The sequence below is a fragment of the Filicampus tigris genome, chromosome 18, assembly GCF_054856515.1.
Source record: "Filicampus tigris isolate MCC_2025a chromosome 18, RoL_Ftig_1.0, whole genome shotgun sequence".
Taxonomy (NCBI): Eukaryota; Metazoa; Chordata; class Actinopteri; order Syngnathiformes; family Syngnathidae; genus Filicampus; species Filicampus tigris.
The window spans coordinates 991,704-1,015,478 of NC_141234.1; the positions used below are offsets into that span (position 1 = coordinate 991,704).

The 23,775-nt window shown below is 56.5% G+C and overlaps 2 protein-coding genes across 7 annotated transcripts; both read left to right on the forward strand.

The window, feature by feature from the left end:
- The first annotated feature begins 171 nt into the window (after positions 1–171).
- Positions 172–9,807, forward strand: LOC147131807 (uncharacterized). 2 transcript variants are annotated; one of them, XM_086015182.1, is made up of 20 exons: positions 172–308; positions 1,228–1,377; positions 1,487–1,624; positions 1,793–1,870; positions 2,325–2,395; positions 2,457–2,622; positions 2,710–2,816; positions 3,052–3,279; positions 3,373–3,427; positions 3,614–3,733; positions 3,804–3,913; positions 4,579–5,409; positions 5,482–5,530; positions 5,625–5,702; positions 6,421–6,614; positions 6,762–6,889; positions 6,989–8,175; positions 8,479–8,559; positions 8,637–9,053; positions 9,225–9,807. In XM_086015182.1, the coding sequence occupies exons 2-20, from the start codon at positions 1,237–1,239 to the stop codon at positions 9,501–9,503; spliced, it is 4,458 nt and encodes a 1,485-aa protein (XP_085871308.1). In that variant the 5' UTR covers positions 172–308; positions 1,228–1,236; the 3' UTR covers positions 9,504–9,807. The 2 variants fall into 2 exon arrangements, with proteins under 2 accessions (XP_085871308.1, XP_085871307.1); XM_086015181.1 differs by having other exon boundaries at positions 4,579–5,530.
- A 1,961-nt stretch (positions 9,808–11,768) lies between these two features.
- Positions 11,769–23,409, forward strand: LOC147131808 (semaphorin-6D-like). Of its 5 annotated transcripts, XR_015081981.1 has the most exons (24): positions 11,770–12,077; positions 12,688–12,744; positions 15,594–15,651; positions 15,886–16,038; positions 16,120–16,234; positions 16,360–16,417; positions 16,545–16,601; positions 16,809–16,910; positions 16,989–17,079; positions 17,149–17,271; positions 17,660–17,748; positions 17,823–17,912; positions 18,156–18,283; positions 18,431–18,562; positions 18,871–19,026; positions 19,112–19,285; positions 19,830–19,973; positions 20,057–20,134; positions 20,208–20,263; positions 20,345–20,398; positions 20,994–21,229; positions 21,292–21,408; positions 22,012–22,948; positions 23,178–23,409. XR_015081981.1 is itself a non-coding variant. In XM_086013801.1 (23 exons), exons 4-23 carry the CDS (start codon positions 15,933–15,935, stop codon positions 22,801–22,803), a joined length of 2,895 nt encoding a protein of 964 aa, XP_085869927.1. In that variant the 5' UTR covers positions 11,769–12,077; positions 12,688–12,744; positions 15,594–15,651; positions 15,886–15,932; the 3' UTR covers positions 22,804–23,409. The 5 variants fall into 5 exon arrangements, 4 of the variants coding, with proteins under 4 accessions (XP_085869927.1, XP_085869928.1, XP_085869924.1 ...); XM_086013801.1 differs by having other exon boundaries at positions 11,769–12,077; positions 20,348–20,398; positions 22,012–23,409; XM_086013802.1 differs by having other exon boundaries at positions 11,769–12,077; positions 16,120–16,201; positions 22,012–23,409.
- Positions 23,410–23,775: the final 366 nt, after the last annotated feature.

Sequence of the window (23,775 nt, forward strand, 5' to 3'; positions counted from 1 at the left end):
TTTTTATTTGTCCAAATAATTGCGTAGTGTTGAACAATTGACACAAATTTTGAATATAATATATATAATCGATAGCAGTAGCTCGTATTGAAAACAATTGCCATTCCGGCTGTCATTTTGCTGTTTCCTCCTACGTCATCATCCCGCGTCGTCCACTGGGTTGAAAGGTGACGTTCCCCGCCTCATTTGAATAAGTTGACAATACAAAAGAAACAAGAAGAATAAAAACAAGAACAACTTTGAGCGGCACGCCGACAACTTCTTGTTGTTGATGTGCAGCCGAGTTTAGCGGCGCCTCCCTTCGACGGGTAAATGCCTTTTTTTTTTCCTTTAAATTAAGCAAAACTTGTTTTGCAGCACAACTTCCCGTTAGCTTGCTGCTACTGTTGTTAGCCCGCTGCTGAGAACTTTCTTCAGAGGGCAGGCAGACTTCTTTGCTTTATTTTATTTTATTCGTTGACTCGTTGCGTCTTTTGAGTACGATAAGTCTAATTGAGGACGGGTACTGAGAAAAAAAGTGCACAAAGAGTGCACAGTACATATTTGCACACTAGTGCAGCATAGAGAGAGCTAATAACAGTCACCTGATTGTCTTTGGCAATGCCGACCTGGTAGCAGACGGCAGCGTAAAACACAACAAAATAGATGCAAATACAAATACCGACCTATAAAAAATATTGGTGCAATGTGAGAGGTTGTGACGATGAGCTCAACCCGCTTGAAAACAAGCAGCAATTGACAAGTAGTGAAAATATGTTAAAAAAGGTTTCAAGGTATTTATTTCCACCCCCTGCTGAAGGTTACTGTAAAACGAAGGATAAAGCAAAGAATTGTGGAGCGTATATGATACAACCACACAACTTTGCCTTAAAGGCTGCTTAGATTAATGCAAACAAACAATGCAATATGCCATAGATGGGCTAACAATAGCATAGGTGTTGCAAGGTTATTCGATGAAAGTTTCAAACGTTACTACAGTTCAAGCACTTATACACGCCCTGGGTCACCTGGGGGTCACTAATGACGTATGTTGGTGTGCAGTGTTGACCAGATAAATTACGCGTTTTATTGTGGTCAATTTTACATTATAATGTGACCAAGGAAAGTTGATTTGAGAAATGAGCGTGCTCAGGGAACAAGTGAAACTCATAATTCAAGGCGGGACTTTGCGAGCCACGCACGCGATGACGCCCCAAAGTGAGGGTGACAACTTTTGTCGCCTTTCAGCTGACGGCCATGGACTCGCAGCCGCCGATTGGCTGGCAGCGGGAGAGGGCGGAGCTCCGGCAGGAAGTGCGCCTGCTGCAGGAAGAGCTGGCCGAGAGTCGGGCCGAGAAGGAGGAGCTCGCGTCTAGGGCCAGGGCGCTCGACGAGAGGGTGAGCACGCATGACGTCCTTCCGGCGCTCACGAGCGCCTCGCTAGTGCCCCCTCTCTTTTTCCAACTCTCTTTCCCCCCCCTCTCTCTCTCTCTCTCGCCCTCCCCAGTTGGAGCAGTCCGTGTCTCCCTCGCTGTCCCGCGCCTCCCATGAGGAGGAGGAGCAGAGAGAGAGGAGGAGGCGTGACCGGGAGGCCAGGGAGAGGGAGGCCCGACAGGCGCTGCTCGTGCACCGGCTGCAGAACAAGGTCAACGACATGCAAGCGTGCTTGCGTGCCCGCGCGTGCCCGTGCGCCGCTGCTAACGGCGCTGCTAACGGCGCTGCTAACGGCGCTGCTAACGGCGCTGCTAACGCCGCCGCTAACGCCGCCGCTAACGCCGCCGCTAACGCCGCCGCTAACGCCGCAAATGCGCAGGTGATGGAGTACAGAGAGCGATGTCAAAGTTTGGAGTTAGAGCTCAAGTCAGGACACAGCCAACTGATAAACACACAGGTGAATACTTGGCGATGCTTCATTTTCATATCGTTTGCTCAATGACCCGAAGGACATAGCCCATTCAATTTCCTTCTGAAAAATTCTTTGAATTATTGTCAATTTTAATTCTAATCTTTTTTTTCTTTTTTTTTCTTTTTACAAATTGTAAAGTAATATTTTTCAGACTTTGAATGGCAAAATGTCTTTAGCGTTATGCGTCCCAAAGGACGTTTTTCCTGATTTGCAGCCTGTTTCTGCTCCTTCCATTTTTGGATCTGGAGGATGAGAGACATGACCACAGAGAAAAAAAAAATGCTGAATTACAATGATTATTTTTGTTTTTTTGCAAGTATCTTTACCTTTTATTGAGCGACTTATTTGAAAGTGATGCATATATAAAAGTACTGCTACAATGTCATCGAATAGTCGTGCAGTCCTACTACTGTTCTCACAGTGTTTGCGTGTTGTGTAGATGAGCATCAGGAGGGACGCCTCGGAGTCGCTGGAGAGCGCCCTCATCAGCCTGGAGGAGGAACAGCAACGGTACGTGTGCGAGAGCTTGGTCTGTTGCAACTTGCCTCCAACTTGCCTTTGTGCCTTTCAGGGCAGCGGGCCTGGCCCAGACCGCCTCCGTCCTGCGGCAGCGGCTCGGCCAATCGGAGCAGGCCAACGAGATCCTGACGGAGCGCGCCCGCAAGCTGACGTCCGATTTGAGCCGAGCATTGGAGGAGGCGGAGCGCCGGGCGTCCCGTTGGCAGAGGGAGCGAGAGGTGCGCGGCTGAGGCGGGCGGGCCACCACGTCCTTGTCTTTGCTGTGTTGTGAGGGAAACGTGGTGTGTGCGTGTGTGTGCGTGTAGTGCGTGTCCAGTGAGATGGCTCAGCATCAGGATCAGCTGTGGTGCGTGTGGAGGTGCGTGATGTCACTCAGGCAGCACTGTCGCGCCCTCAGAACCGCTGCTGACAGGTACGCTAGCACACGCACCCACGCCTTCATCGATGCCCACGCTAACCCTGTTCAATTATCGATAATCGAAAATAATCGGCGATTAATTTGATTATTGATTAGTTGTCAGTTAATCATTTCACTGCTATACTGCATTTTATAGTATAAGTGTGTTGGGGCATGTGTATTTGAGTTCATACAGTATGTGTGTGTGTGTGTGTGTACTTTGTGTTTGTGCTGTGGCGCGCGTGTTTAGGGATCTGTTGGAGATGAGGACGGAGCTGTCCCGCATGTCCTTGTGCCTTCAGTCCAGCTGCGACTCGACGTCCTTGCACCTCATCAAAATGTACCGGCTGCCGGCCCCGCCCCTGCCCCCCTCCTTGGCCCCGCCCCCACGCCTCACCTCCTCCACGGCCCCGTCCGCTTCGTCCAGTCTGGGGACGTTGACGGTGGGCGAGCTGCTGGAGGCCCCGTCAGAGGACAGGTCAGCTTCCTTGGCGCAGCGTATGTGGGCACGGCGTGGCGAGGCGTAGTGCTCCACCGTGTCGGACGGCCTGCGTTGCCTTGTGTCTTGCAGGGCGCGGGACAGCGAGGGCACGCCGGAGATTGTGGCGCAGGCTGTCGGCAAGCTGGTGGGTGACTTATTGCCTTTGTCAACAGCAGTCCGATGACCTCATTCATTTTGTTGTTTGCGAACAACTACGCAAGCTTGCGTTTTTGTTTGTGAACAGCCATAGGACGGTTTTTTGTAAGTTGTTTGCGTGAGCAGCTACGAGATGCCTTGTTGTTGTTGTCGTGTTTGTTTTTGCGCGGGCCAGTGCCGCGTGTTGAACGTGAGCGCCCCGCCCCACTCGGTCCTCCGTCGGGACGCGTCCTCCCTGCTGTGGGTCCTCTCGCAGACGGAGAGCGCCCTGCAGTGTAGACAGCAGGAACTGCAGGTCAGTCTCCCAAGCGCACACGGCGGTCAGAGGTCACAGAATGAGCCAACGGCGCCGTTGTGTTTGTCAGAGGGCGGAGCTTAGCGTGCGGCAGCTGGGCGAGGAGAAGGCCTTGCTGCAGACGCGAGTGGAGCAACTGCAGGACGACGAGCGCAAGCGACACTCGCTCGCGCTCCGCAGGTTGGTGGCTAATGGCCAGAAGTTCGTTCCGTCTCTCATTTGGAATTGAAATCATTGGTTCTTTTATGTTCTTTTTAATAATTCAACATTGACACGAATGCCCAGAGAAGAACAAACTACGTATGGCTCAAAGTAAATGCTGGAATATTGCAAGAATGTTAAAAGGATGCAATAATACATGACACGCTCATTTTAGGAGGCACTTTGATCACATGAGAACGTGATTGTTCAATCGCTTGCTTCTTGCAAATAATGCAATAAAAAGTATACACCGAATTTACCATTTGGTGTATACAGTATGTTTGTTTCTAAGGAAATAATTGCTTGGATTGTTCTTACGAGATGAATAATTCAATGAAAAATCATCATGCATGATGCCATTATTCAACGGCTCTAGTTTACCGACACTCTTTTTTGTTTTTTTTTCTCAGTTTTTGTTTTTGGTTGAGTGAACGACCCAGTTCCTGAGCCCCACAACCATCACCAAAAAAAAAAATAAATAAATAAAAATAAAAAAATCATTTCAATCGTCACATTCATAACACAGTCTTTGACTTTAGTCTCATTGGTTTGCCGCTCTTCGTCCGCCGTTTTGGTGACGTCTTCAGCACGTTTTGCCATTGACGAGGCTCCACCAACATTTGAATACTGTTTGTTGGGCGCAGACAGCAGGAGGGCGCTCCTCCGCCGCAACAGCTGGAGGCGGAGCTTGGCACCAGGGAGGAGGCGCTTCGCACCAGGGGGGAGGAGCTGCGGAGCAAGGAAGAGGAGGTGCTTAGCAAGGAGGAGCGGCTACACAAGCGAGATGGGCAGTTGCGTCAAGAGGAGGAGGATCTACACAAAAGAGGGGAGGAGGTGCGCAGCAAGGAGGAGGCGCTCCACCAAGGAGAGCTGGAGCTGCAGAACAGAAAAGAGGAGGTGCAAAAGAGGCAGGAGCATTTGCAGAGGATAAAAGAGGAGGTGCATAAAACACAGCAGGAGCTAGAGAACAGAGAGGAGGAGATGCATAAAGGAGAGGAAGTGCTGCACAAAAGAGAGAAGGAGATGCATAGAAGGGAGCGGGAGCTGCTGGAGGAACAGGATATGGTGCAGAAGAGCAAGGAGGAGGTGCAGATCAAGGAGGAGACTCTGCAGAAGAGAGAGCAACGGTTGCAAAAGACAGAGGAGGAGGTGCATGAAGGAGAGGAGGTGCTACGCAAAAGAGAGAAGGAGGTGCTCAGAAGGGAGCAGGAGCTGCGGCAGAAAGGGGAGGAGCTGCAGACAAGAGAGGGCGAGGTGCACAAGAGGCAGGAGGAGCTGCAGAAGAGAGAGCAACAGTTGCAAAAGACAGAGGAGGAGGAGCATGAAGGAGAGGAGATGCTACACAAAAGAGAGAAGGAGGTGCTCAGAAGGGAGCAGGAGCTGCGGCAGAAAGGGGAGGAGCTGCAGACAAGAGAGGGCGAGGTGCACAAGAGGCAGGAGGAGCTGCGGAAGAGAGCGGAGGCGGTGCAGAAGAGGTACGAGGAGGTGCAGCCGTCGCGGTGGGCTGTTGAGTGGCCGTGTGACCCGTTGACGTGCGCTCATTGCAGTTTGGACGCCGAGCTGCTGCAAAGGGAGGCCGTGGTCAGAGACACCAAGGTGACCTTCAGCCCGCCGGCCTTTGTCGGTTCCTTCCTTCCCGGCATGCCTCACTCACTCGCGCGCGCGCGCGCGTGCGCACGTTGTCCCGCAGGGGGCGCTGTGGAAAGAAGAGCTGGCCAGGGCCAGAGCCGAAGAAGAAGCGGCGGCCGTCAGAGACGCCCTCCTCAAGGTACGCTCGTCGCCGGGGATGCGCTCCACCCAATCGAGGGCGCCCATCGACACGCTCGCGCAAATATTCCTGAGTACACGTCGTCGAGCGGAGCGGAGCCTCCGTTTAGCCTCCGGGGAGGGGCGGTGCGTTCGCGTTCGCGTTCGCGCCCGTTGTCCAGTAAACTGAAGCGCTGTCTTTTTTTTCTGGCCTGAATCTGCCAAGCAGTACAGTAAGTGATTGGAAGGAAACGCAAGTTGGCAAATGTCTGAAAGGTTTGCATTTGACCTTCCAACGTTGCTGTGACGCTCACTCGCACTTTGCTCTTTGGCGCTCCAGCTTGCCAATACCACGGAGGGAGGGAGGGAGGGACGTCGCCGCTCCTCACGTTTGCGCGCGCTCCCCCTTGTGGCCTGCGCGTGCGACGGGGAGTGAGCTTTTCGCCCGATTCGCGTTGCGTGCGTAAAAGCTCCCTCCTCTGAGCCGCCGGCCGCCGAGGCTCGGATCGCTCCGCTCCCAGGGCGCCGATCCGAGCCTGCGCCGGCGTCGTGGTGCGGACGGTCTGCCCGCCGTTGGACCAAGTCGTCATTCTAGCCGGAGCTGCGAGCGGACTTTTGCCTTCCAATCCAGAGTCTGTTTGGTTACTTCCCGATCCGTTTCAATCGAGGTTTCGCTGTATAATTCTTCAAGAATGTTGTTTCATGTTTCGGGATTCCAAAATAATCCTACACTCTCGTAGCGCTCCTCCCAGCATGCGTCGGTGCTGCAGGAGCTGAAGGAGGCGCAGGAGGAGCTGCGGCTGGCGACCGAGGAGATGGCCGGGGCAGAACGTGTTCAGGAGGAGCAGCGCAGAGAGAGCCGGAGGCTGCAGGAGGCGCTGGATGCTCTGCGCGCACAGCGGGAGCTCCACCAGCAGGAGGCGCAGGAGCTCAGGTAACACACAAGGAGGAGGCCACGTGACCAAGTGCAAGGGTCAAGCCGGTCCCGGGAATGTCAAGCTCCCGTCAGGTCTCCCCCCCAAATCAAATTTCCTTTGTCCGAAGCTTTGCCCTTTGCCCTTTGCCCTTTGCCCGTCGTCAGGAGTCGCTCGGCCTCCCTGCGGGAGCAGCTGGAAGAGCAGAAGACGCAGATGTCGCGCGCCAACGTGGAGCGAAGCCACCTCGGCGCGCACGTGCGCACCCTGCAGGCGGCCAAGGAGGCGCTCGCCGGTCAATACTTTTTACATTGCTTTGCTTTTTCTTGCTTTTGTCCTCCCACCTCCAAAACCGCCTGCCGCCCACTCACAATCGATCTTTGTTCTCCGCCAGGCGAGCTCCGATGTCTGCGGGAGGACCTGCGCAGAGTCACCTCCCAAAAGGAGCACCAGCGCACGGAGGAAGAGGAGGCCTGGAAACGAGAGAAGGAGCAGCTCGGGAAGGAGTTGCAAACAAAAGACGGGGAGGTGGAGACACTGAGCGGGCGCGTTAACGGACTACTGAAGGAAAGGAAGGAGTGGGAGGAGCATGTGGAGCGACTCAGGGAGGAGTTGGGAACAAAAGGTGGAGAGGTGGAGACCCGGCGGAGGCGCTTGGAAGAACTACTGGTGGAAATGAAGGCGCAGAAGGAGCAACTGGGGAAAGCGTTGAGAACAAAGGATGAGGAGGTGAAGACCTTGAGGAGGCACATGGAAGAAATAAAGGAGCGGGAGAAGGCCAGAGTGGGGGAGTTGGAGCTCCTGCTCGCAGAATCGAAGCAGAGGAGCAACGAGGAGGAGGCCCGGGACACTGTGGAGCTGGAATGGAGGGAAAAGGCTGCCAAGATCAGCTGTGTGTTGAAGGAGCGCGAGGAGGAGCTGAGGAAGCTGAAACGTGTGCTGCAGCAGCGGGATGAGGCGGTGCAGAAGCTCAGAAACGTGCTACAGAAGCAGAAGGAGTGGGAGGTGCAGGTCCAGCAACTGAGTCGAGTGAAGGGGGGGCAAGAGGAGGAGGTGTGGAAATTGAAAAGCATGCTGCAAGAGCGGGAGGAGGAGGTGCGGAGGCTGAGAGAGGCGCAGAGGAGAAGTGAAGACGAGAGGAGGAGGCTGCGAGGCGGATGTGAAGAAATTCAAAAGAATGCGCAGGAACTGGAAAACCAACGCAAGGAGCCCGAAGCGGAGGAGGAGACCAGTGGGCCGCAGATTGAACAGACAACGCTCAAGGGGGAGGCGCAGGAGGACCCCGGGAGGATGGGAGAGGAGAAGCTTTGCAAAGAAGGGCGGGGGAAGGCGGCGAGCGGAGAGGAGACGCTGGAGGAGTTACAGCAGCTTGAAAAGGAGGAGGAGGCGCGGCTCCTCCGAGTGCGCAAAGACAAGGAGGAGGACGAAGACAAGCTGCTGAGGACTGAAGAGGAGCTGGGGGCTCTCAGGGAGGCTCTGGGAAGGGAAGAGAGGAGGCGAGTGGAGGTGCAAGAGGAGCTGAGAGGAGCGCGGCTCACGCTCCACCAGATGGCGCTCGACGTTGCCGCCCTGCAGGAACAGGCACGGACGCACACGCACACACGCAGGCCGATGGGCTTCTTTGTCAAGATGAAGTTGAATATGTTCTTGCAGGAAATGGGGGAGGGAAAAAAAGCGAAATGAATACTGCATATCCGAATGAATGAATGCACATCACGTTCAAAAAATGAATACGTAAAAATTGCTAAATTAAAGGAAAACGTGACAAATTCTTACAGAAAAGGAGCCATGAGGCCAAACGCCCCCTTGTGTTCAAATGCGGCATTGCGCTGCGCTGTCCCGCCGGGGCTAAAGCTGCACTGCCTCCGCTTCCTTTGTGTCCAGGTGAGCAACAGCCGTGGGAAGGCCAAGGAGGAGAAGGAGGCGCAGGAGGAGACCACGAGGTCGCTACACAGTCTCCGGCGGGTAAGACCTGGGGCCGGTTTCCATGGCGACATCTTCTCCGTCCACACTTTTTTGTGACCGTCCTCCGTGTCACCCAGGAGAGCCGCCAGGAGGGTGAGTGTCTGAGGAGCGACCCGGAGAAGCAGCAGCAGCAGGAGGAGGAGGAGGCAGGCAAGACCAACCGTGACGGAGGAGCTGAAGCCAAAGATGAGGAGCAGGAGAGGAGGAGAGAGGCAGCGGAACGACGGAGTGCGGCGGAGAGGAAGAGTGGAGAAGAGAGTGGGAAGTCAGAGGAGCAGAAGAGGAGCCATGAGGAGGAGGCTTTGAAAAGAGAGGAGGAGGAGGATCGGCCAGAGTCCAAGACGCTCCGGCAACAGGAGCGGATGCTGGAGGAGGTCGGGAGCAGAAGGCGCTCCGGGCAGGAGCAGGAACAGTTGGAGGAGGAGTTGAGGAGCGGAGGCAGCCTGAGGAGCTCGCAGGAGATGCTGAGGACGAGGCAGCACAGGCAAATGCAGGTGAGATGGACTTTTTCACATTGTTGCCGATCTGAAGAGACTTCCAATCTCCCGCTCACATTTTCCGCTGACTTCAGTCGAAAAAGGCGGAGCCCAAAAACAAACAAAATACAACAACAACAACAACAACCACCAACATGCTGTCCGTATGTCTGGCCTGTTCTTGACAAGGAGCGTCCGCCGGAGCGGGCCCGGGCCGAGCCGACGGAGGGCGGCGGAGGGCGGCGGCCGGCGGAGGCGTGGCGCTCGGAGGGGGGCGGAGCTCGGCTGCTTCTGCTGCTCAGCCGCGTGGCTCACCTGGAAATCAAGCTGGAGCGCTCGCAGGACAAGAAAGTCAAACTCAAGCAGCACAACCGCAAGCTCAAGATGGAGAGAGACGCGCGCACGCACGCGTGTGTGTCTGGCGACCAATCTGGGGCGCAGGTGCCCTTTGGCCAGTCAGTCATGTGAAATGAATGAATTGGAAAAAAAAAAAAAAAGCAGGCCAAATGAATCCTCAGACGAGTCCGGCCGCACGCGTCGGCGGCGACGCGCGGTCACCGGAGGGCGCCGGCGAGCTCCATCGGGACCTCGGCCAATCGCCGGCCGCCGTCGCGCCGCGGCCCGTCGCCGCGTCGGTCGGTCCGCGGCGATGGGACCGCAGCCTGAGGGAGGAGGAGCCGCGCTTGGAGCTCCGCCCATCGTGACACGCCTCACTCCACTGATAATGCGTGCGTGTTGATGCTTAGCAATAAAAGCATCAAGTCCCATTTGAGATGCAAGCGTGCGTTGTGCTTTCATTCCAGCGTTCCGCCGTCAAAGTCGGGTTTGCGGCTCGCTCGGGCTTTCACGTGAGGCCCGGAGGGAGCCTCCGAGCTGACGTTATTCGGGTTAAGGCTTGAAATAGGGTTTCGAGCCTGGCTCGCGGGTTGCAATTTGCCTGAGAAGCCAGGGTCATAGAGTTTCAGGATAGGGTTTCAAATTTAGGTGCGAAGCCGGGGCTTGGGTTTCCGGTCTGTGTTAGGGTTTCAAATTTGGGTTTGGGTATTAAGTTGAAAATGAGGGTTCTGCATTGAAAGCGTGGCTCTCCAAAGTTTGCGACTGGGCCAGCAAGCGTCCACACGCCGACATTCCTGCTCTGGCGGGAAACAAACAGGCCTCGTTTGCGTTGCTTTTGGCAGCAAGGTGTCAAAAGTGGATGGCGGGCGAGGACGACCCGCCGGTCCTCTTGGAGATCAAGCAAGCATCCCTCAATTTAATTTTTGCGCTTCCGAGCTAGGAGCGGCGGCTGTCGCGCTTGTAGTGGACCTCCGTCCTTCCTCAAAACGGCCGCCCAAAATCCCTTTGCGACGATTGTCCAGTTGGCAACCAGTCAACGATCCGCTGCACGCTTGACCCATTCCTGACCCGCAATCGCCACGGCGGCATCGCCGTCCTCTCGTCACTTAGCGACCTTGTGGGCATCGCGTCGTATCCTTGTGGCCAACCACGGCGCGGTCGGGAAACGAGCGAACGAATGCGGATGCCGCGTTGTGAACAAACGTTGAATTTCAAGTCTCAGATCAAGCAAATTCCTCCCAGGATGCAACACTCCACGTCCTCCATTGTGCAAGTCAAGGTTGCGCACGGCCCAGAGGCCTCTTCTGCTCAAGGGTGGGCGGGGCTTCTGTGTGACATCACCAAGCAGGAAGCCGCTGGCGACCACTTCCTGCTTGTTGTCGTTAGCGTTGGACCCTTTTCGTCTTGACCGACATTTTCATCATGAAGTCCGTTTTCCAAACGTGACCTCTGCAACAGAGGTCAACGTTTTTCCCAGGATGCATTGCGAGACAAAAGTGCAGCCGACCGCTAAAGCGACCAACCATCCAAACGCTGTCTGGAAAACGTTGGGCGACCTAAGCAACCTTACAATCAAACGCAACCGGTCCTTTTGACGGTCGGACGGAGATGAAGATGAGGAAGAGGAGTGTCATTTTTTTGCCCACGTGCTAGTTGCCGTGGCAACAAGGGCGCTGAGCAAAGGTCAGCCCGCGTGAACACGATGACCACTTCCTGTCTGTTTTACGTCAGGCAACGTGACCTTTGTTTGACCTGGCAGGTGGCCGGGCAACACACGCAGACAAAAAAAGTCGCGTGTGCAGGTAACACACAAACACGCGCACGCGCGCGCGGGGGTAGAAGGTATCGAATGATGGAGAGATGAGGAGAGAGGACGACGAAGAGCAAGCCAGGTGAGATTGACACTCGGAATTTGCTGCACACTCAGCAAACATGCACGCATGCGCGGACGCACGCATGCACAGTGGAACTACACGCCGTGTGTGTGACTTGGCCGTTGATGATCTTCGAGGACAACAATTTGGTGCATCAATTTTCCCCACTTCGACGACATGAATTCAATTGAAATAAAGCAAAATTGTATTTAGCTTCGATGAACTGAATTTACGTTGCATATTTTCCGTTTTTTTTTTAATGGTGCATTGCTTCCAAACAAAAGCAGCACTCCCAAAAAGACAAACTCGAAATTGTGACTGGTTTGCAGTCAAAAGTTGTCAAGTGACTGAAATGAAAGATGTCGTGTAATTATTTGAAAGGCTTGCATGGACGTCTGCTCATTCATTTTGTTTCCTTGACGACCGCAAACAACGTCAACAAATTTGATGTGAACGCTGAAGCCCGCAGACATAGTCAATCAACAATCAATCGATCATTGGTTGCTCAATCAAATAGAAAAGGCTCAGAGGGGGTGGAGTCAAGCTGGCGTCGTCGCCACCTCTGGTTGGCCCTGCGTGTCGGGGGGCGTGGCCTGCGCCGGGAGACGCCGGGCGGCCGTCTGAGGAGATTAGCAGCTCGCGAGCACCTTTTGTTTGCAGCGGGCGCTCCCTCCTTCTTTGGATTCTTTTCCTTTCTCTTTTGCTCTTTTGTTGCCGGTACGTCGGAGCGCGCGCGCGCTCCTGCACCATAAAGGACTACCAGGCGGAGTCGCCGTGCGTGCATACGTGGACGCGACCGATGCTTCGCTGTGGGGGACGTGCACGCGCAGAGGTGAGTTGGCCCGACGTGCACGTTAGCAAGGCTGTCAATCAAACGGGCAGCCCCGCCCCTCACCCGGACGAGGCTGAGTGGCGTGACGGGCCGCCAAACCTGATGACGTCATCGAGGCATTGATTGGGGGTTGGAGGTCACCCTGCTTGGCCTCCTCCAAGTCACTCAAGTGCAGGGCTCTCGAACTGGGGTCCTCGGGGGCCGCTTAGCTAACCCTTTCCCACCCAAACTAGGTCCCTAAATGTTCATGCGGTCAAAGGTTAATGGGCCATGACGACCTTGAGGAGGCGGGCCACAAACGGGAAGCGCACACACACCTACGTGTGCTGTCATCTGTTGACTGTGAAAGAAGTGGCTTAGAAAATGTAACGTCATCAAACTTTATTGCTCAAACTTGAAAGATCAATCGATTGATAAGCGTGTCCTCATTTGATGGACTTTCTGTGGCAGGAAGTGCTCCGAGTAAACACACAAAGTCACACGTGTGTGCCAGCAAACAGCGGTAAAATAGTAACGCGCGCACGTGCTTAAGACGGGGGCGGGGCTTCTTCATGTCACGTGATGTCGCAACAGCAACAACGCTAACTTGAACATTTTTTTTTCTGCTCAGCTTTGGCAGGCGCGCCGTCTACTCTTCTCTGATTGGCTAACGCCTCCAGAGCATTTGGTGAGTGGCGCGCATGCGCGCGTGTGTGTGTGTGTGTGCGTGCGTGCATGACGGTCACGATGATCATGTGACGTGATCGAGAGACAGGAAGTGGAGCCAAGTTGTGCTGGCTGAAGAGGAAGTAGCGCCTGGGATGTCCAAATCCAAGCTTGTTGTCATGACAACGGGATGCGGCCAAGACGTCCTTTCTCCCAACTGCCCGACCGCCTTAAGACAACCCAAGCCGCACCCCCGGCCCCACCCCCCACGGGCTGTGTCTGTCTTTGGATGAAATCCCCTAAATTAGGAGCCCCCCATTTCCCATCACTCTTTATCCCTTGACCACCCCCAACTTCCCACTGCCATCGTTGGGCCAATCCGGATGAAGGAATCAACCAGTGTGGGCGGGGTCTATGACATGGGGGCGCAGCACACTTTCATCCCTGTCTCGCTCTCTCTCTCTCGTCGTTCCTTCATTCTCGCCTTCCTTCCTTCTTTCCTTCTCTTTGTCCTTCCTCAGCGTCCTCCTTCCTTCTCGCCTTCCTTCCTCCTCTGTCCTCACTTGCTTCCTTCTTCCTGTGCTGTGTTGTGTTGCTTCCAGATTCATGTCCATTTTACAAATCCTTCTGATGAGTGTGTGTGTGTGTGTGTGGATGAAAATTTAAGCCCCTAAAATCTCGTGTGCACGCTGATCCATTAATTAGCTTAAGTGCCGCCTTGCAGGCTCTCCTTTGTTTTTTTTCATCCTCTCGCATTCCTCCCTTGCGTCCTCGCGTGCTTCCCCGGTGTTGTCGCTGACGTGTTTGTGGTCGTCATTGGCTTGTCCTGCGCTTCAACCTGATGCAAGTTGGCGTGACAGGATCAGCAAGCCCCAACCTTCAGTTTCCAGCCAGGATTCTCTCCCTCCCTCCTTCCTTCCTTCCTTCCTTGCGTCCTTGCGTCCTTCCTAATCCCCACGTTGATCCCAAAAGCTTCCGAAAGCTCCTCCATATGTCGGCTGATGATTGACACTTGAGGTTTCTACTTCCTGTCCCGCCCTCAACCACCTCACTCTTGAGTGGAAGTTTTGTCCGTGTGGGCGGAGCTTATCTTTGCTCCGAGAGGAATTGCGGGTAATTGTGTCCAGCTCCGTTCGGTAATGCGTTGTGGCTAAGCGCGACACTCGATTTTCAGATTTCGTTTCAGATGTGGCGGACGCGCTCGTGTGGGAAGCGACTGCGGGGATTTCCCGCAAATGATCGGTCTGTCAAAAGGTGGGCGGAGTCTGCTTCGATTGGCAAATTCAACTTGATAGTTCCTGAAATGCCCACCAATCGTCTCTTATTAGTGATTCGGGAGAAGGTAGTAATAATCATAGTAAGTAGTAATAATCCGTTTGCTTGTATTTTCATCAAAGCAGCAAGCTTTTTGTCGAGCTGTCGGGCAGGCGGGCGTTGCTGACCTCTGACCTCGGTCCGGGCTTTGCTTCATTTGGACGTCAGCAAATGAAAATGTCGGCAGTGCCGCTTGCCGGTCGGGAATGATGCTTCCTCATCTTCCTCCTCCTCCACCTCCTCCTCCTCATCAGGCTGGTGGTTGCTATGCCGGTTGCTAGGGTGCGTGTCATGTGACTTAGTTTGCGCCGAGTCATGGTTGTGCAACGGGATGCTCCTTTGGAATGGCCGCCGTATCGTCAGCGTGATGAGCTAACAAGGCTGTCTTTCATTTGGTGAAGACGGACGACAAATGCGTTGCTTTGGACGTTTGACATCCATGATTGAATCAGGACGCGTCTTTTGGGCTTTTTTTTCAACGCTGGAAACATTTGCGCCATCATGCGCGAGACAAATTGCGCGTCTGAGATACAGACACATTAAATAAAGAACAAACTCAATCAATGTAACATTGAAAAGGACTTGAAATGAGATGCAAAATGAAGAATGAAAAGGAGGCAGGCTCCGATTTGCCATCGCGTGTTTTTTTTTTTTTTTAGCGGAAAGATCACAATTTGTCAAAGCAAATGACTTGCGAGGTGGCTTATTTCCACTTTCCGGTGTCAGCTTGTTCCTGTGCGAGGCCAAAGAAAGACCTCACTTGACTTCACATCACGCCAAAGGCGCGTTTTGATGACATCATCACATCCACCCAACTGAGACGAAATGCCGCTTGCATCGCCCACCAAGGTTTCACTCTAGCCAAACTGCTCTTTTTTTTTTTTTTGACTCGAGTCAAGCGGTGGCGGATTTGACCTCAAGCCAGACAGGGATTAGCGTCCAGCTCCAGCGTGTGTTTGCGTGTGCGAGGGGGTCTTTGGGGGTCCCGCTGTGCCGTCGCATCTCGGCTAATCGGATCCCGTCGGGCTTTTTCAGCTTTAACCTGGCCGTCCGTCTCATCCCCGCTCGGCCTTTGCCGCTAATTCTCGCCGGCCGGCCCAAAACTGGCGTGGCCGTGCTCGAAAAGCTGGTCAAAGGTCAGCGGGACCCGAGTGAGCGTGAGCAGATGCCAAAGCTAAGGCTAGCGCGCTACTAATGCAGCAGATGAGCTTCAGAAGATGACCGAGGGCTTTTGCCGTCAAACGGCGACGCGAGCGAGCAAGGAAGGAAGGAAGGAAGGAAGGAAGGCGTCACCGAAAGGAAACGAGAAGGAGACCGGAAGTGAACAATCCGAGAAGTTGAGTGGAAAAAGAAACGGCAAGTAAATCAAAGAAGACTGGAAGGAAACGGGAAGTAACACGGGATAAACGGGAAGTTGTCATTGTCATGTGACTTCCAAATCAGCTCTCATTCGATGCTCGGTGTCATGGAGATGAGCCGGGCGGTCGCCATGGAGGCCAGCCAGCCAATCACAGGCGCTAATGAGATTTGGGGCAATTTTCTGTCTGTTTACTGCAGCTCGACTGAGGGGTCAGCCCCGCCCACACTTCCTGTCAGCTGAGCGTCGACGCTGCCCGTAAGTACAAGATACACGTTTGCGCTTTCTCGCCTGTCGCTCGCACGCCCGCTCCGAACGCGTGCGATCGCACACACACACACACAGCTGTGTCGCTGCAGCTGTTACCATGGCAACCGCGCAATGGGCCACTGCTCAGCCTAGAAAGTGGATACATGCGTGTGTGTGTTGTGTGCGTGCACGCGTGTCTGCGCACATGAGAGGTAACCCAAAAGATTTCCTCTTTTGTCTTAGCCGATGCCCACGATGAGAGGCTGACCACGCCCCCTGCCTTCCGCGCCATGGCCCCGGCCAATCGGTCGGCGTTGCTGCTCCTGCTCACTTCCTGTTTCCTGTGCGGCGCCTCATCGTTCCCGCGAGATCTGCAAGCCATCAGCGTGCTGGACGGTGAGCGGTGCCGGCGGCCGGCGGGCGGCGCCCGCGCGGCGCCTCGACTCACGCGTCTCGCTCTTGCGCGTCGTCCGGCAGAGTCCGGAGGCTTCCCGGCGTTCCAAAGTCAGCTGCGGGACAACCGCACGCGCCGGCTGGGGCTCCACTTCCAGAGGATGACGTGCGTCAACCGCATGCTCTTCATCACCGCCAGGTCATATTACACATATTACACCCGGCACAGACGCACGCTCAAGTGGGGGGCGGGGCCGAAGGAAAGAAATTGGACCTGACGCACGCACACACACACACACTCACTCACGTCACGATGTGTGTCAGGGATCACGTGTTTGCGGTCAACCTGACGACGGCGGCGGAGGCCTTCGTACCTCAGATGGTGAGTTCCAAACGTGAGCGGCGAGATGGTTTCAATGCTCGGCGCGGCCACTTGCCTTTGGCCACGTCGCTTTGCCGATGACGTCACAGGAAGCGAGGCTGACCCCACAATTGTCTTCCTGTTCCAGACGCTGACGTGGCGCGCCACGGACGTGAGCAAGTGCGCCGTGCGAGGGAAGGACGGCGTGAGTCCCGCCGCTTCTTCTTCAGCTCGCCGCTCGAGCTCTCTCACACACGCGCACGCACACGCCGTCACACACGCAAAGCACATTGAGGCGTGCATGTGCGTTGCGTGTCGGGGTTGCGTGTTTGCTTTTGTAGAGTGGGTGGCTCCTTCGTGAGCTAGCATTAGCCTCACGCTAACGCCGGCGTGGCACGTGCTGTTTTGTCAGGACGAGTGTTACAACTACATCAAAGTTTTGGTGGCGCGCGACGACGAGACGCTGTTCGTGTGCGGGACCAACGCCTTCAACCCGGCGTGCCGCGACTACAAGGTAGACGCGCTCGCGCCTTTGCGCTCCACCTCCCCGAAGCGTGACCCCACGGTGACCTTTTTGCTTTTCGGCCGGCAGACCAGCACGTTGGAGCAAGTGGGCCCGGACCTGCCGGGTCAGGCTCGCTGTCCCTTCGAGTCGGGCCAGTCCAACGCGGGGACCTTCGCCGGTACCGTCGGCCCGTCCGTACGCCTCCCGCCGCCCTAAGCCCGTCCGTGACCTCTGACCTTTGCGGCAGGCGGAGACTTCTACTCGGCCACCGTCACCGACTTCCTGGCCAGCGACGCCGTCATCTACCGCAGCCTGGGAGACGGCCGGCCCGTCCTCAGGACCGCCAAGTACGACTCCAAGTGGCTTCGAGGTGGGTGGTCACGTTGCGTCGTCACGTTGCGTCGTCACGTTGCGTCGTCACGTTGCGTCGTCACGTTGCGTCGTCACGTGGCGTCGTCACGTGGCGTCGTCACGTGGCGTCGTCACGTGGCGTCATCACGTGGCGTCAACACGTGCCGTCAACACGTGCCGTCGTCACGTGAGGTCTCCGTGAGACGTCGCGTATCACTCGACCCGCGAGAACTCACGATCGCCACCGCCACACGATCGCCACGCCAACACGTGGTCACGGCGCCGCGCGAGGTCATCATATGGCATGGCCCTGTGACACCACGAGACCTCACGTGACATCATCGCGCGACCTCATTGTCGTACGACGTCACCGCTTGACCCGCTCACGCCTCGCTCGTGTGCGGCAGAGCCTCGCTTCCTGCGCGCCGTGGACTACGGCAGCTTCGTCTACTTTTTCCTGAGCGAGATGGCGGCGGAGTACACCACCTTGGGGAAGGTACGTACGACGACGGGTCGCCGTGGCGCCGCTGCCGTGACCGGACGCCGCTCCGTCCGCCCCTCTGTGGCCAGGTTGTCTTTTCTCGGGTGGCCAGAGTCTGCAAGAACGACAACGGCGGCTCTCCCAGAGTTCTGGACAAGCACTGGACCTCCTTCCTGAAGGTGAGCCGTGGCGTCGACCCAGCGGCGGGAAGTTGATGCGCGCGGCCGCGAGCGCCGATTTGAGCACCGGCAGGAAGCGTCGCTGTGAGCTAGCGCGGGGAGTGTCGCTTTGACCTTGACGTAGAAAACAGCACGTTGATGGTGTGCATGTCAAGTGTTGGGTTGTGTGTGTGTGTGTGTGTGTCTGACACAGAACAGGAAGTTGGTTGAGCAGGACGTCTCACGGTTGCCGTGTCTTCTCAGGCTCGTCTGAACTGTTCCCTTCCCGGAGATTCTCTGTTCTACTTTGACGTTCTCCAGTCGCTGACGGGCGTTCTGCAGATCAACGGACGCCCCGCCGTGCTAGCCGTCTTCACCACGCAGGCCAACAGGTCGGTGCCAGGCTAACGGGCCAATGCTAGGCTAGCAGCCCGGTGCCAGGCGAACATAACATGAAGCGAGCAGGCCAGTGCCAGGCCAGCGGCCACAGGAACAGGAACGGGAAGCGAGCTGTGTCTCTCTGACTTTGTGTGGCGCAGCATCCCAGGCTCGGCGGTGTGCGCTTTCTACATGGACGACGTGGAGAAAGTGTTCAGCGGGAAGTTCAAGGAACAACGCGGCGGCGATTCGTCGTGGACGCCCGTGCCTGACGCCGCCGTGCCCCGCCCGCGGTGAGTGACGACACGCGCACTCACTCGACTCTTTCCCAGCACACGTCGGGTGACCCGGGAGGCGCGAACCGCTACGGCCCGATTTTGAGCGGAGGCGCTAGCGAGCTCTCCTCGTCACTTCACTTCACTTCAGGGCCTTCCTCCCGGTCCCGGCCCGGAGTCGAATTGGCAACCCGATGGTGACTGCGCTGCTTAGGCTCAGGCTCAGGGCTAGTCATCGCTCCCGATAGCGATTTCACTACGACGGGGTTTTTGGGAGGGAATTTTGTAGGTCCTCTCTGAAATTGCGTAAATCCGCCCGACTGCAGGCCCGGCTCGTGCGCGGGCGACGGGCCGGCCGCCGACTTCAAATCCTCGGTGGATTTCCCGGACGAGACGCTGGCGTTCATCAAATCTTTCCCGCTGATGGACGGCGCCGTGCCCGCCGTCAACCGGCGGCCGTTTTACACCAGGACCGCCAGCAGGTAGGAGCCGCTCGTTGAGCTGCGCTTTTGGTTGAGCTTTCATTCGGGTTTGGACTTACTGGACTTTCTGTCCCTGCCCCGGCAGGTCCAGGCTGACGCAGATCGCGGCCGACGTGTCGGCGGGCCCGCACAAGGAGCGCACGGTGGTGTTCTTGGGCTCAGAGGACGGGAGAGTGGCCAAGGTCCTGGCCGCCACGCTTCCTCACGACACCCTGGGCTCCAAACTCTTGGAGGACATCAACGTCTACGACCCCGACAAGTGAGCCGCGCGCGCGCCCCGAGAAGCGGCCGAGCGTGCCGGAAATGAAGGTCGAAATAAGAAGCAAAAACGAGCGCTTATACCAATGAATCGCAATTCTTTCGCGGTCTGACCTTTACTGACCGCAGAGACGTTTTGTACGTGCCCAGCGTGCAACCAATTTGCGGAGGTTTCTCCGAGTCTTGCGGATCGTCGGAAGCAGCGGTAGGAAAGTCGGCTTCCCGGCGCTCGCGGCGGTCTCGCTGCTCCAACCCAGCGGAGTCACGTGATCGGCTCATCTGCGAGCGCCGGAGAAGCCCAAAACGATCCCGATCCTTCCAATCGGGTCGAAACTCGTACTTCGTTGGACCGTAACGCGCACGCAGGCGGTCGGAAGTCATCAGTAAGACGCAGCAATGTTAGCCGCGTTCTGCGAGGCCAGCTGTGTCGTCTGTCTGGCAACTTGTGCCGGCGGTTGCTCAAAGGCGACGACGCAGCCGCGCGCCAGCACCGTGCTCACGTCAAAGGTGTCGAATGGTCAAGCGCGCGTCCAAACCGTCCTCAGGTGTGACCTCGGCGTCCAGGAGCAGGACCGCAGGATTGTGGGCCTGGAGCTGGACAAGGAGCACCACGCCTTGTTTGTGGCCTTCAGCAGCTGCGTGGTGCGCGTGCCGCTAAGCCGATGCGGCCGGCACGGCGCCTGCAAGAGGTTAGCTTGACCTGTTGGGAGCCGGCAAGCCGGCAAGTGCGGCGGCTGTCACAAATCCCGGCGGTGGCTGTGCTGTCTCGCAGGGCGTGTCTGGCCTCGAGGGACCCCTACTGCATCTGGCTGCGCACGGGGCGCTGCGCCGACGTGGCGCCCGGGTTCAAGTACGTGGGCCTTCCCCCGTGGCCGTCTCGTTTCGCGTCGTAGACCGTACGCTTGACTGAGTCTTCTCGGCAGGGCGGGCTTCGAACAGGACATCGAGGGAGACCACTCCAACATGGCGGCCTGCCACGGTGAGACGCGGCGCCGCCCGCTGCCCGATGTTGGCAACATCCACCAAACCTAAAGGTCTCCTCCTTTGGTGTTTTGTGCAGCAGACATGTCGGCGACCTCTCGCGACCGGGAAATGCCCGCCGACTCGGCTTACGGTAAGCGAGCCCCGCCCACTGCTGCGCCGCCAATGGAAAGAAACGAAACCAAAACATCAATAAATCAATCCGTCCTTTTTCGGCGTCGCTACTGAGACCGATTATTAGTAGTCAAGGAGGCCGACGACCGACATTGGGAGTCCAAATTCATTTCGGGGAAAAAGATTGGCGTCAACAAATTGTTGAATAGTACAAACGCCAACACTTTCACTTCCTTCCAGCAAATGTTTAGGAAACCTTTGGAAGATGTTCAAGGATTTTTTCAAAAATTCTTGGACATGTTTGTTTTCAATCTCGACCAAAAAGCGGAGGGAGCTCCCTGACTGGGCAGCATCTCACAAAGCCACCTGAAAATGTTCCGAAAGTCATGGCCTCCGAGCAAAGTCTGTTTAGCGGAACGCTAAGCAACAATGCAAAAAGCCATCGACGGGCTAGGCATCAGCATCTATGTTGCGGTGGCGCAAGCCTTAATTAATGCAGCGGCTACGTGAAGCCAAGCAAGCGCCGAAGATGGTGGCCAATGCGCGCGGGGGCGGCTGGCTGGCTGGCTGGCTGGCTGGCTGGCTGGCTGACGCCGCCGCCGTCTCCGTTCCAGGCGTGCGCGGCGCCGACGAAGACTCGGCCTCTCACGTCCACTACACTCTGCTGATCGCCTGCGTGCTGCTGGCCTTCTCGCTGGGCGCCGCCTTGTCGGGTCTCCTGGTGTCGCGCTTCTGCGGCGGCGGAGACGCCCGCCGGGAGGGGACGTTCCACAAAGACCCGGAGGCCTCGCTGCCCCACGCCTTGTCGCCGCACTGCCTCGCCAAGCTCGGCGGACTCCCGGACGCCCAGGTGAGCGCCGAGCCAAACGGCGAGTGAGCAAGGCGTCACCCTTTGCGCTTTGTCTTCCTCAGGAGGACCCGACGGGCCAGTCGCCGTGCCCGAAGACCTACGCCTCCTTCATCCCCGACCATCCGGTGACCGCGCGCCACCGGCTTCCTGCGGCCGAGCCCCGAGTCGATCTGACGCAGGTACGTGGCGCTTACCCAAGTCAAGTTGCCAAAAAATGAAATGCAACAGGGAACGAGCTGAGTTTGTCTTTTGTGCGAGGCACGGTTGTCCTCCAGACTGGTTTTCCAGTTTTTCGAAGACGGCCATCAAATACGTGGTGAGCCCCTGGCGGGGGAAATATCCCCGACGGAGGCTACGTTTTACAAAGGCACATTTCGGCACTGCCAAACGTCCGCGCACAAGCTGGCAAGTCAACTGCAACTTTTCTGCGTTTTTGCTGAAGTTCGCGGCGTGCGGGCTTGCCGCCTCGCTCCGCGTGGACGGCGCACGCTGGCTGCCAGCTTGGCACCTCAGAGGTCGAGGGAGTTTGTCGGCGTGCCCGAGTGGCCTTTTCCTCCCACGCCGGCATGTTAGCTTGAGTCCAGATCGCTGCGAACGGCCGACCAGGTCGGCCCGTCACTTGCCCGCTATGAGCGCAAATCCAAGCCAGCCAGCTGCGACTGCTTCCGGCTCAGCCGCCACCACCACGTTGTGCACGAGCGCCATGGGAAATGCAAGCTTGACCAATTTATTTCCCACTCTCGCCGTATTTCCCGCGTTTCTCACGTGCTCCTTCCCGGCAGGCGGACGACGGCGAGCCGTCGGCTCTTCCCACGCCAAACCGCAGCCCCGAATTCCCTCGGCGGGCGAAGAGCTCGGAGGGCCGGCCGGCAGACGGCCCCGCCCCCTTTGCGGCGCTGACAACGGCCAACTGTGTGACTCCGCCCGTGTTCCCGCCCCCTCATCTCCGCGGCAACGGCCGACCGCCATCGGACGCGTCTGACGTGTCGGCGTTGGACGAGCTTCTGAGGCACATCCAGCAGGTTAGCGCCCAGGGTGACGGAGGCATCAGGGTCCTGACGTCCACCTCCGGAGGGCACCACCATCATCCTCATCATCTTCATCGTCAGAGTGGCAAGACGCGGGCCCTCAGCTTTAACGTCGGCCATCAGCATGGCAACCAGCAGCCAGTCTCCAAGACAGAAGCGCTCCCGCTCGAGGCAAAGGGCGCTATCTTGCGCCGACACGTCATCCCGGACGCAGTTGTCCGGCCGCAGGGCCCCGCCCTCCTCAAGATGGGCGGCGGCCTGCCGCGTCACCACAGTTTCAACCAGCGGGGGGTGCCGCCGCGCCATCGCTTGCTGGCCAGAATGAACACCAACAGCAGCAGCAACGGCCCCCCGGGCCCCTCGCGGGCGGCGGCCTGCCTGACGCGTCAGCACAGTTACAGCGAAGGAGTCCACTTGCAGCGTGCTAACGCTAACGTCGCCAGCGCCGTGCGTCGCGCCGTCTCGCTCAAGCCCAAACTGCCGCCCAAACCTTTGTTCCTTCCCGAGGCGCCCGCTTCGTTAGCGGCCGGGCGCTCCGGGTGCTGATGGGTCCGAGTGGCCCGGGGAGTCGATTGCGGCAGCAGAGGAAGCCGCGCTAACGTCGCCAACGCTAGCAGAGCTGCGTCGTCAGAGCCGCATCGCGTGAGCGTCAGGGGCCCCGCCCGCCACCGGCAGCCTTTGTACCATATTGGTATGTGAAACCCGAGTGGGGGTGGGTGGGGCAGGTGGGGGGGGGCGCCGTCGGGCCAGATCCTTTTGCAGCAATAAGATGCTAACGGCACATATTAGGATGTGAAGCCGAAAAGTTTCCCTCGTCCAAACGTTTACAAACAAACAAACAAAACAAAAAAAATGTTTCGTGTGAGAACCATGAAATGTGTTTGGAAACAAAACAAGCAGGATGTCACTTTGTATTCAAGTGTTGACTGCGAAATCCCGAAGAAGGAAGCAGCAAACTGAAGCCAGCTGAATGTGACCTCTGACCTCTGCCGCTTCTCGAATGGAGGAGCTGCAGCGCCCCCAGTGGCCACGATGATGCCAATGTGTAGCATTTGTGTTCTTTCTAAGCTGAATAAGACTGTTTGTTCTTTATATGCTTAATAATAATGATGCTGATGATGTGAATGTAAAGAAAAGACATTTCAACTTCCACCATGTCTCATTTCACTTTTTCATTAAACGAGTTAGTTTATTTTGTTCGACACCATTCATCAAGTTGCAGTACTCTGCAAGGCCACAGGAGGCAACATGAGGACGCCTTCACATTTCATGCCAAGGTGACGACACTTAATGACCCACGTATTCGTCAAGATAGGTTTTAGGGGGGGGGGGGGAAAGTCGGATCAAATTGTGACTTGAGAGTTCTGGGCCCGACGCCAGCAATATACGGCTCGATCTGCACCATTTATTTTCTTATTGAGTCAAGTCGCCCAAGGCTCCGAAGTCGTCACTGTTCAGAAGAGCCCCAAAACGCCATGTTTGTAAATCCATGAAAATTGCATCATCAAAGAGAGCCAG